This window comes from Ceratina calcarata, unplaced genomic scaffold, assembly GCF_001652005.2.
Source record: "Ceratina calcarata isolate Rehan_Ccalc_2016 unplaced genomic scaffold, ASM165200v1 scaffold272.2, whole genome shotgun sequence".
NCBI classification, from domain to species: domain Eukaryota; kingdom Metazoa; phylum Arthropoda; class Insecta; order Hymenoptera; family Apidae; genus Ceratina; species Ceratina calcarata.
The window spans coordinates 90,945-101,987 of NW_017149416.1; the positions used below are offsets into that span (position 1 = coordinate 90,945).

An 11,043-nucleotide genomic window follows, 5' to 3' on the forward strand; every position below is an offset into this window, starting at 1 on the left:
GCGTCTCGTTTTTCAATACTTTTATTTCTTACATTGCAAATGATATAATAAAATGAATAAAAATGGGTAGTTTATACTTTATCCGCGTCTTCTATTGCCAAGTTCTTGGCTGTGATAGGTTCGAGATTTTTTATACCTTCTTTAGATATCTTTTGTACCTTGAAATTCGGAAGATTAACTATCAACCTCTTTTGTATTTCTCTAACGCATTTCTTCATTAGAATGTATGCCTCTTCTTCTGTTGAATCTGTAACATACGATAGTACATGTGAGGTGTTTTGATAAAGAACTTAGTCAATGGCAAATCCTGTACGACGATTCTAGATTCCTTACCATGTTTATGATATCTGTCCAAAATAGAAAGGGTGAAGAAACCCCCATAGCCATGAGCAGCATAAGGCACTCTGACACAGGATGCCAGATAATCAATGAAATATAATTCTGGTCCAGTGTTATCGTCGTACCCAGCTATCAACAAATTGACAAAGTAAGGAGTTCTACTCCTAAGGTAATCTGCCAAGTTCTTTCTAGTGAACAAGGCAGCTGCCTTAGGAGATAATTCATAGCCATTCCTCATTTTGTAAAGCTGTATATTCTTCCCAATGTATTCTGAGAAGTGTGTAGTATCTCCGGATTCACCAGACACAGCCATAACGAGTTTATCAGACATTTTGTAGATTTTCTCTTCATCTGAAATACCGAAAAACATGACTTGCAGTCGTTGCACAGAAACTTCATATTTCTTATGCGTTCGATTAAATTGCAAATACAGTAGAGGAAGGTATATTGGAATAAACACGAGAGAACTGAACGATACAACTAAAAGCTTCCAGGTTATAAGTTACAATAATCTTACCGTTCTTCATAACCATGATAGATTGAGCCGTGGTCATATCAGCCGCGACTAATACAAAGTCCTTAAATTGTATCCCGATCAAACACTCCATTTTAACAAGTACGTTTCGCTGCCTTGTTGAAAATCAATTTGCACAACACTGAAAACTGCCTGTCACCCTGTCACGAACTGTATGCTGTGCGGTCTTGAGATTGAGGTTGGAGTTCAGAATCGCGATGCGATGACTACATGCAATTCAAAAGCAATACCAGAGAGGAAATATCTCGTCGGTGCGCATGTGAAAGGGTCGATTTTAATTTTGAAATCGTCTATCAAGTTTCATTAAGATATATTCGCGGGTTTGATAAACAGAATTCGTTTCTGTTGTTTGGAATCGTACGAAATTTGAGAGACGTCAAAAAGGATCCATCTAAGATGCAGATATGTCGTGCCTACAACCTATGCTTAAAAATTTGTTGCTAGCGTCAATAATTAATTAATAAATACAATTATTTATTGTAAAAACTTTTGAATAATGTTTTAGACAAAAGAAAATGTTCTCTAGAATAGTTTATACGCTCATACAAATCTCAATTTATACAGAGCTTCGTTACGAGCCTGAAACGAATGAAAATAAGAGAAGGAGCGGTTCGCGGTCGTTGGTATGCAATTGAATTTCTGTGTCAGTGGCAGAGGTCTAATAGCGGGCCCCGATCTCTTATTCTGTACGGTCTTATTATACGTAACATGCCGGAACATAGCGAACGATCATTTCTCCAAGCTCGTTCGGGATGAGCGAACGCGCGGCCGCTCGCTCGGACGAGCCACCTCGGAGGAGAGTACATGCATACGAGCGTACAAGGCGTAGCCTAGAAACTTGTTAAACGAGAGATACCTCTTCGTAGCAAACGGCGTTAGCGTGTGTTCGTTAAGAATTCCCGTTCCAACGAACTCTAAACCACTTGCTAACGAACGATCAAACATTTCCCGTTACGAGACGCATCGCGTTCTTTCAACGGTCCTTTACACTCACTTCGTAAAAATATCTTGCGATCCGCGTAAAAGGAGGATCCGGTCAAAAAGTAGAAATATCTGCGATTCGACTTCGTCGCTAGATATTTCGCAAGGAGGCGTAACTTTCTCACTGTCAAAGCTAATAATGAGTAATAGCATGATATTTCTGTTGAATTAATTAATGAAAGGAAGCAGAAAGGGAGAAAGGGACTGGGTTACATCCAGCATAGAATTGGTTCACCTCCACGAAGGTCGTTCGCCGGTCCCGTTACGTTACCATCTATCTATGATGCATGATTCCTTCGGTTTGAAACGTGCATGAATATCTATCGGTATATTCCGATCGTGAAACAAATTATTAATCGCTCTTGCACTACTTGAATTCTCATTAAATCTCAGTAACCATCCCTTCCTTGTTTCTTCGTTTCATTGCAATTTTTTAATGTTTGACGGTCTATTAAAATCTATGAGTGGTCAATGGATCACGTTTCCCTATTAAAGAACTTTAATCTTCTTTGAAATCAGGTGCAGGTGAATGTACGTTTTAAGACTTGATCTATGTACCACGGGGAGTGTAGGTCATTTCTATAGCCGACGATTAGCGAGATCCTCCTAATAAGAAGACTCGACTCCAGCATCCCGCTACTGAAACAGTTATGATGAATTGCGATCGCCTAGGAGGGTTGCACGCAACGTGGGCCTTGAAGAAGAAAAGGAAAGCCTCGGGCCGTGAACACTTGAATGACTCCATGCGATGATCCAACGATACTCGGTTTCCTTTGATTTACACATCCACAATCTGTAAATCATTTTCAAATTGTATCTTTGGTACAAAAACGACGATGTAGCACCATCGTTCCATTTTGATTCGGCACTCCTCTGACGATTCAATAAGTAAAATAAATAATTTGAAGAAAGGTCGATGACTTTCATCTTTCATTTCCCTCCTAGCTGTAATTTACTCCCGTTGATTAGCCATCGAAGGAATCTGATAAAATAAGAAATGTTGTTATAAGAACGTTTCCGTAAGCAGGCGAAAAAATTACCGCAACGAATGTCGCGTACAATTTCGTGGAATTTACAGAATTATGTGCCATTGACACATGACATTGACGTCCGTGGGAGAACTTCCCTGATCTGCTTGTCGTAAATATAAAAAGATTTATTACGTTCTTTCTTCCTTTAAATAAGAACTACCGATTCTTTGGCTCTACGAAGGATAAAAGCGGATCTTTCTGAAAGATCGTTCGATCGAAATAAAAGCCGCGTGTTACGTCGAAACCGTAAAATGCTGGTCGAAAAGCGTCGTCAAAAAGTAGACCTCCGGGATCGGCGAACAGATGGGATCGGTAGAAGATTGGTCAGTTCCATTGAAAATAAAGCCAAAGGTGCGTGGTCATTGGCCGTACGGTCTACCCCCCACGTGAGATCGCAACCTATATAGAAGACCCCGCGTGGAATTTCATCTTCAGAACTGAGAGTCAGTGTCAAGGAAGTCTGCCTGAAAGTAACCGAGTGAGTACACCACAGTACAGTTCACCTAAGCGAGTCGAAGCGAAGCGGTATTATTATTAATCTGCCCCGAGTTCATACGAATCTTTCCGTTACCCGCCGAACGCGTGAGTAACGCGAGGACGTTCTACGATTTTCTCTGATTTTTTAATGGTTCCGAGTTCGTCTTTTTTCTTTTGTACTATTATTACTTAGGGTCAGAGGAATGTAATATCAAAGATAAAAGTACAATCCGTCGTTTCGTTTAGAAAATTTTACGTTTGACAGATCGCGTTATACCTTTCTCGCTGGGTCGGGCTTTGAACATTTAGTGTCGGGACCGGTCAGGGATAACGGTGAGACGTGCGAGCCGATACGAGAGCAGGTAGAAGATTCCTTTTGCAGGTGTCGGGTACAATTAGAAATGATTCGCGACCATTTCCAGCGGCTAGGCACCGTGTCGGACAGGCATAGTAGGTTCACTCGATGTCCATTCGATATGTCAATTAAAAATCTTTTACGTTCCTCAATAAACAATCGTCCCATCGCAATCGCTCTTAATGAACTCGTTCACCTGTTCACCGAACGCCCGCAGGTATTGAATCTAAATTCGTTCGAGGCTTTCTTCCGCTCTTTCTCTTCGTTTTTCTCGTTTCATCTTTTTTTCAACGCGAGTCAGGTTGGTCGAGTAGGTCACGACCGCGTTTCCACGTAACGGTACACGCCAGGTTGAACAAACCGGTAGCTCCGATCGGAGAAGTGGGCTACTCGGTGCTGCCAGGTTGACCTTAACCGCTCTGACACACTTTTCCTGCCCGCTCACCGCGACGTCGGATCCTTTCCACCGCTTCATTCCGCTTTATTCGTTCCGCGCGCGAAGCGATCGCTCACCTTTTCCTGCAAGTGCCGTTCCTCGTCTTCAAGATCAAGGCCACCGATACTTGCTTAAGTACGGCCTTCTATCGAGTTTACGGTACCGCTTCCTGCCACTGCCGACGCGTACGACGTTTCGCGAATCTCTCTGAAAGAATAAGAAAATTATTTGCACCTTCGTACATTTGATTTCCAAAATCCTAGCGTTGATCGTAAATAGACGAGTCGAGAGAGCGCGGATCAGCTCGTGGGACGGAAGCTGCGAGGTATTGGGAGTGTGACTCGATCTCTGACGATTTTCTCCCGGAACCGTGTTCGGATCCGGATTCTCCTTCGTTCTTGTTTTCTCTTTTGAGTCACTCGTCGACGGGGAGAGCGTTGCATCAACCCCTTTCACGCTTACTCATAGCTTTCCCGTCGCGTTCGAATTCGCACGTCGTCTTCTCTGAAAATCAGGTTTGTAGATTTGCGGTCTCGGTTGCAGAATGAATTATCATCAATACGTAGCCCTTTGCTTGGTGGGGCTTGTCCTCGGGCAAGCAGCGAGCCTGCCGCAGCATCCTCAGTATCCGCAACAGTATCAGCCCCAGGTAAGGGACGAGAGGAAGTTCGCTGAGAAGCCGAACGCCATGAAGAAGGTCGCCCTCGACGATCTGGACGACATCAGCACCAATCAAATTCAGGTAAACTCGGCCACGATCTACTCGCGTCGTTCCCTCGATTCTAGCCGTTCCACGACGCTTAGGATTTTCTACCTCGAACTCTGAGATCGATGAGCTATTCTATTGTCCCGCGCAGGAGGGTGGCAGTACCGGGTTCTCGTGGTCGAACATGCTGAGCATGTTGATGCAAATGCTTCTGGGACAAACGGGTGGCATCACGGGACCGAGCAAGAACGAGATCGACGACGGTGCACCGGCCAGCCCTTGGTCGAACCTCCTGTCCGTCGGGCTCAGGGTGCTCACCGCAATCTTGGGTGGTCCTCAGCAGTCCGTCGACGGCATCGACAAAGTCGACAATCAGAGCAGCCCCATGCAGGTAAGCTTCTCGACGTACGAATTCTTGTACAGCGGAAGAGGTGCAGCGAGGTCTTAAAACTAGTCAGAAAAATTGGTGATCGCTATCTGTCGCTTAGTTATCAGACATGAAAACACTCATTACTGGAGAACAGAATAATTTTAGAACAAAATTTCTTTAATTTTCGTCATTCACAAGGGTACCAAATAAATTTACTTACCTTGGCCCTTGAAAGCTAAATCCAATAATAATTTGTATGACAGACTGAATTTTACGATCTCGCTATACCTCTTCCACCGACTTCACCACAAATTACGGTCATTTCCGCTTCGAGACTTTGCCTGTTTCACAGAACAATCGTTTTCAATGCTTTTATTTTCGATTATGAACACCCTCGCTCGGTTCACGATACTACTATTCAATTCATTTCAACGTTATATTGTTCCTGATGATCATTCGGTATTTTTATATTACCGGTGATAAGCGTGTCATAAAAGAATTTATACACCGCGCTAACGAATTTAGAAAGCAATCGGTTAAGAGGAACGACCACGAGTTCCCCACCACGACTTTCATCTCGATTCGGGTCGCGTAACGAAAGCAAGCAGGCGCAAGCCGAACTGACTGTACCGCGGGATCCGCGATCTGGGTCATGCATCGCGGGCTCGTCGGAATTATTCCATGGTGATAGCCACACTGGATGGAACACGAGCATTTCCCTTTTCTAATTAATTACGATTCTCGATCGATTATCTACCATGGGACCGTTCCGACGGATCTCCGATCCTGTAGGGTCACCACGGACCCACGCGCGCACACATACGACACGCTGTACATTTGAATAAGCTGATTAGCTGTTAGTGGCACACCTACGCAGTAGACTGTACATCGCTGAGCATGTAACGGAAAACGAACAGTTATACTCGTCTTCCTCTCACGTATCATGTATGTACCGGTTAAGAATCCCGTGAATATTTCAGCGGAGTTCGTGTCAACCCTTCCCGAAATGAATCCAATTATTTTTCATCGCGTTATATATTATTAATTTTATTGTATTAATTCTATTCAGACGTCTTTTGTGAAATATTCTTTTTCATACTAAAAGAGAAAACTGAGCGACACGAGCTGTTACTTCTGTTAACGAACCTCATGGTCTGGTATTGCAATTAAGGAAGAGGACACTGATCACGTTAACAATCTTCATGGTTTTCTAAACGATTTAATTTCCCCATATTCGACGTAGATTCACCGATTCCCTTTCGTTCTCGAAACCCGTCGACGTAGGTGATAACAGGACGTCGCGTCACGAAGTTGTCTTTTCGGATAGCGACGTCGGATAGCTCCCGGAATCCATTCAAACACCTATCCACCCTCCTTGTAAATAAACGAGTACAGAGAGCGTGAAAAGAAAAAACATACAAATTAGAGCACACGGCTGGTGTCGGTTGTTTAGGGCATTTTGACCGCGGTGCTGGGCGCGTTTCTAGGACAGGGCAGAGACCCCGATCAGGTTGCTGTTATGGCTAAAAACGCTTCCGAGGTCAGTACTTAAGCTAAGCAATCACGAGACACGTTGTACATTAAACTGATTACGACCCGACCGACGCTTCGCCAAAGGTGAACGGGTATAGGATAACTGTACCTGTTCCTCTCCCTTCACGAATTACATACTCCGTTACCTAGCTCTAGATATATCGGGTTGGCAACTAAGTGATTGCGGATTTTAAATAAGAAGTCTATTGATACACTCCGCAATTATTTAGTTGCCAACTCAATATTTGATTGAAATCTATGTTAATTTTTATCTAGGACGTATTAAAATAGAAAGGCACGCTAATTGGGACGAAAGAAATTGCGACTAAAGTGCAATTCTATAGATTCTGTATAAACGACTTTTTGCCGAAGCGTCGACGGGTCGGGATAGAACGAAATATACGCTTCCCTCGTGTAGAATGCTTCCACCCTGTCGATTACCAATGCGATATATCTTACACACGGATTCAATAACGCAGAGTCTTCCGAAACAGTTCATTAGCATAGTGATCAATCTCCTGGATGCGTTGAAGACCTCGTTCTCCCATCGCTCGATGACGGCCAGATCTATGGGAAGACGAGACACGGTCTCAGAGGCCGCTGTCGCGTCCATCTCGATGCTCAAGGTACTCCCCAACACTCTTCATCTCTCCTAAAAATTTGAGGTTTAAACGAATTGTTTATCCCTCTCAGGGTTACATGAGATCCGTGAAAACGTTTAACAACGTGGGACGCGCCGAAGACGAAGGACAGCGAGGTTGCGCCGAGAGAGCTCTTTGCGAGGCGAGCCGCGAATGCGTGGCAGATGCTCAGGGCACTTCTTCCATTTTCTGTCAACTGGGATCGTAAGTACCTTCATTCCCTCCGTTTCTATCATAATAGTTTCGCATTTCTCTTACCTGTTTGTAAAAAAGGGATTCCTGTGTAATATTAAGGAAAGAGTTATTTTACAAAAATCGATCATTTCCTAAATTTTTATATTACGTAAGGTGATCATTTGAATAAGTGACCAAGTGGGATTACAGGGTTGAAAGATTTTATCATTGGAATTCTATGGTTCGCAGGTACGCGACGAGCTATCTCCTCCAGAGGCAAAGCGGGATAGGTTTCGAAGCGTTGTACGAAGCCGGCCGACGCGGTCGCACCGGCGAGGACTGTAGAACCCTCTTCATGGACTGCAACGCCGTATGAGAAGCTGCATGGACCCATTCGAGTACGATTTACACGCTGCGGGACGCGATCAATCGCCGAGTTAAAAATTAATTAGAACGTGTCAAACAAATTCATTGTTGGAGAAACGTTCCACTCATTGTGGAACGAACCCGAGTTCCGTCGCGTCCCGAGGTTTAGATCGTATACGAAAACGACTAGCTTTACGCGCGGAAACCGTGTCGAGGCGAACCACGTTCCGGTGATCCTACTCTCGAGTCTCTCGATCGACGAACTCCCCTTCATCGATCAAACACGAATCGGTTTTCATTCAATTAATTGTTAAGCGCGAACAAATTGAACGCGATTAATTGGTCGATCAATCAAAGTCCCGTCCTTCCTTGGACTCAGAGAGTTCCGAGCTCAGTTTCTGTTAGTCGAATAGAAGACAGATTGAAACACTGGACTCGCTCAGAACTTTCAACGATTCGTTTACGATTATTACAATGTACTGACTTATCCGATTATTTCCTCGATTAACTTAAAGTCAGGCAGAGAAGTTCGAGAGAGACAGACGAGAGAAGGGGTTGGAAATACGCAATACATTTTTAAACGTAGAAGTAGACTGAACGATATTTCGGGCCCGGACACCTCGTCCGTTCGGGCTTCCACCAACGCTAATCACGGTATTTATTTCTATTTATTGAACGTAGTGGACGTAGATTTAACGGAACTACCAAGTAAAGGGAGAAACAATTCTCTTCTGATTTGAATAATCGACTTTCCATTTCTTACACTTCGTCGAAACGCGTCAAGTGTTCTTTCCTACCGTCGATCCGATTTATGCTTTCGTACATTTGATCCTCGGTTCACATTAACGAGACAGTTTCTCCGTTTCTGGAAAGAAGACGAGTTTTACGGCAAACGGGAATGTAATGTCCGGTAAATTCGATGCGATAGACGACCGTATTCAATCCTTTTGCTAATGAGACTCAAACGGATTCGTCGTTCTGAAGAGACCTTTCCCTCACATTGGTATCGAGTTAACGTCTCAGGATATCGTCGATCACTCGCAACGCAGATATCGCGTGTCCTCTCATCGACGAACTAACGTTACGTCGTCTATTTCTGCATTTTGCAATTATTCATAACCTCAACAATTTTAATCGCGTGCATAAACGTCATTGTTACATCGGTCGTGCTGCGAGACTGATGTATCTGAAGTTGGCACGCGATGTACGTGTGCTGCGAGCGATCGATCGTGTTTGTTTTATCACTCGCTCGAAATTATTTATTGTATATATGCATTATATATAATATATATACATACATAATACATATACACATAATAAACGCAAACACACGCATACCTATCACGGGTGGAGTTGTTTCTTGTTCTTTCTCGCAAATAGCCACGTTCTACCTTTAGCTCGATTAGGGACTGTCACTTTAGCATTTAAGTTTGTACGTACGACGCGCGTTACGCTTATGTATTTAATTTCAACAATAAACAGATCTTACCGATTAATGAATTCTCTATTCTCTATCCACAACCCTTGGACAATGTTCTACTCTCAAATTCAACAGAATTCCTCGAACTTATATCAATAATGTTGAAATTATTGAAATGTTAAAATTTGGTAGATGAAATTCAACGACCGGAACATGAAAAATTGTCCTACGTATTTCATTCTTGTCCCCAATTCTCAGAAACAGGGCAACGAATTAATGAAGAAAATTGCCGTTGCCTAAATAATAATGAGGACGTCACGCGATTACCCGATGCGAACTGCGGAAAGACGAGGTGTCGAAAATTCGCAGGCCGTGACGAAGAGCCAAGAGGAAACGGGCATTCGTTTCCTGAATAAAGCAGTCTGGTCCGACGCATCGCGGCGAGAGTTCACCTTGCGAAACACGGAAACTCTTCTTTGGTTTCTTTTATTTTCGTCGTTTAAGGTGAGGCAACGCGACTCTGTGTCACGCTTTCCATTACGACGATTTTATATAATGGATTTGTTTAAATTTAATAATATAACTTTTGATAATGTACGATCTTAGATGACGATCAAGTCTATTCTGAATTTCGGTGGATATAAAGATTCTTACCACTCACCCGTTGAGAGATATCACAGCGGTTACGGTAATTACGGTGGCTACCATCACAGCGGGTCCGGAGGATATCACCACAGCTCACGAGGGTAATTAAAAAGAAATTGATGAGCTCTGTATCTTGAAAAGTGGCTCTCAAGCTATAAAGGGTCGCCTGAAATATTTCAGAAGCTATAAAGGGAAAGGTGGCAATGGAGCTGCACTGAGCGCCCTGACTTTGCTCGCCTTCTTGTTCCTTCTAAATGTGATGCAGGTACTTACTTTGTTACATCAACCGAATTACTCTAAAATCATCCAGAATGCTTGACCGCCGTTTACCTGCTCGTAGCAATCGATGGACGATCAAAATCAAATGACGACGACGACGATGATGACGTTCGTGTTAAGGGATGGAGATCTGCCGGTGGTGGTGGACTCGAAAGAGGAGAAGGACGCCAAGAAGAGGGACGAGGCCAAACATGAGGGCGGCGGTCAGGGACTTATATCAAAATCCAAGATCCAAAGGCTTAACAGTCAATATATTAAATGAAATCAGATTAAGTACACAATGATTCATCGGTATGCGTTACAGGTGTATGTTTAGTTATTGAAAGTGAATGAACAAAGAATTTTGGACCGAGATCGGTGGTGATCGGCTGTATGCACGTCGCGTTTCCATCTTTCTCGCGTTGACGACGATCCGTTTGACAGATCACCAGCCTCGAACTTGTATTAAGATTAATTATTTATTGAATCCATTCTGTAACAATTCCTTTAAACAGACGTGCTTTTAATTAAATATCGTACGCGTACGTAGCATACGTTATTCTCTTTTAATACACTATCATTGTTCTTTTTTGTTTTTGATGATTTCATTTTCTCTCTTTCTCTCTCTCTCTCTCTCTCTCTCTCTCTCTCTCGCACGCGCTCTCTCTCTCTATACATATATATATATATTTATTTATACTTTGTAATGTAGTTATATTTATATATATATGTATATATATATATATATAATAGCAGTATAATTTCTTTGAGAATAA

The 11,043-nt window shown here is 43.0% G+C and overlaps 3 protein-coding genes and 1 long non-coding RNA gene across 6 annotated transcripts; 2 read left to right on the forward strand and 2 right to left on the reverse strand.

Moving 5' to 3' along the window:
- Positions 1–5: 5 nt before the first annotated feature.
- LOC108623533 (proteasome subunit beta type-2) lies at positions 6–7,297 on the reverse strand. 3 transcript variants are annotated; one of them, XM_026812384.1, is made up of 4 exons: positions 4,969–7,297; positions 857–4,866; positions 334–690; positions 6–247 (listed from the first exon to the last, which is right to left on the reverse strand). In XM_026812384.1, exons 2-4 carry the CDS (start codon positions 945–947, stop codon positions 72–74), a joined length of 624 nt encoding a protein of 207 aa, XP_026668185.1. In that variant the 5' UTR covers positions 948–4,866; positions 4,969–7,297; the 3' UTR covers positions 6–71. The 3 variants fall into 3 exon arrangements, with proteins under 3 accessions (XP_026668185.1, XP_026668186.1, XP_017877583.1); XM_026812385.1 differs by having other exon boundaries at positions 857–1,080; positions 2,414–7,297; XM_018022094.2 differs by having other exon boundaries at positions 857–7,297.
- On the forward strand, positions 4,699–8,271 carry LOC108623532 (uncharacterized). Its single transcript, XM_026812386.1, has 6 exons — positions 4,699–4,896; positions 5,012–5,251; positions 6,684–6,770; positions 7,258–7,389; positions 7,457–7,608; positions 7,828–8,271. Exons 1-6 carry the CDS (start codon positions 4,699–4,701, stop codon positions 7,952–7,954), a joined length of 936 nt encoding a protein of 311 aa, XP_026668187.1. The 3' UTR covers positions 7,955–8,271.
- A 57-nt stretch (positions 8,272–8,328) lies between these two features.
- On the forward strand, positions 8,329–10,900 carry LOC108623535 (uncharacterized). The gene is made up of 5 exons (XM_018022095.2): positions 8,329–8,598; positions 9,623–9,868; positions 9,971–10,110; positions 10,190–10,274; positions 10,350–10,900. The coding sequence occupies exons 2-5, from the start codon at positions 9,671–9,673 to the stop codon at positions 10,548–10,550; spliced, it is 624 nt and encodes a 207-aa protein (XP_017877584.1). The 5' UTR covers positions 8,329–8,598; positions 9,623–9,670; the 3' UTR covers positions 10,551–10,900.
- LOC113464157 (uncharacterized) lies at positions 8,594–9,104 on the reverse strand. Its single transcript, XR_003388993.1, has 2 exons — positions 8,944–9,104; positions 8,594–8,809 (listed from the first exon to the last, which is right to left on the reverse strand). It is a non-coding gene; the product is annotated as an uncharacterized LOC113464157 (long non-coding RNA).
- Positions 10,901–11,043: the final 143 nt, after the last annotated feature.

Bases quoted from the DNA above. Each gene is read 5' to 3' on its own strand.
- LOC108623533 (XM_026812384.1), bottom strand. From the start codon at position 947: ATGGAGTGTTTGATCGGGATACAATTTAAGGACTTTGTATTAGTCGCG. The intron at 691-856 runs GTAAGATTATTG...TCGGTATTTCAG, and splicing joins TATCATGGTTATGAAGAACG to ATGAAGAGAAAATCTACAAA. The intron at 248-333 runs GTAAGGAATCTA...CGTATGTTACAG, and splicing joins GGACAGATATCATAAACATG to ATTCAACAGAAGAAGAGGCA.
- LOC108623532 (XM_026812386.1), top strand. From the start codon at position 4,699: ATGAATTATCATCAATACGTAGCCCTTTGCTTGGTGGGGCTTGTCCTC. The intron at 4,897-5,011 runs GTAAACTCGGCC...TGTCCCGCGCAG, and splicing joins TCAGCACCAATCAAATTCAG to GAGGGTGGCAGTACCGGGTT. The intron at 7,390-7,456 runs GTACTCCCCAAC...TATCCCTCTCAG, and splicing joins CGTCCATCTCGATGCTCAAG to GGTTACATGAGATCCGTGAA.
- LOC108623535 (XM_018022095.2), top strand. From the start codon at position 9,671: ATGAGGACGTCACGCGATTACCCGATGCGAACTGCGGAAAGACGAGGT. The intron at 10,111-10,189 runs GTAATTAAAAAG...GAAATATTTCAG, and splicing joins TATCACCACAGCTCACGAGG to AAGCTATAAAGGGAAAGGTG. The intron at 10,275-10,349 runs GTACTTACTTTG...ACCTGCTCGTAG, and splicing joins TCCTTCTAAATGTGATGCAG to CAATCGATGGACGATCAAAA.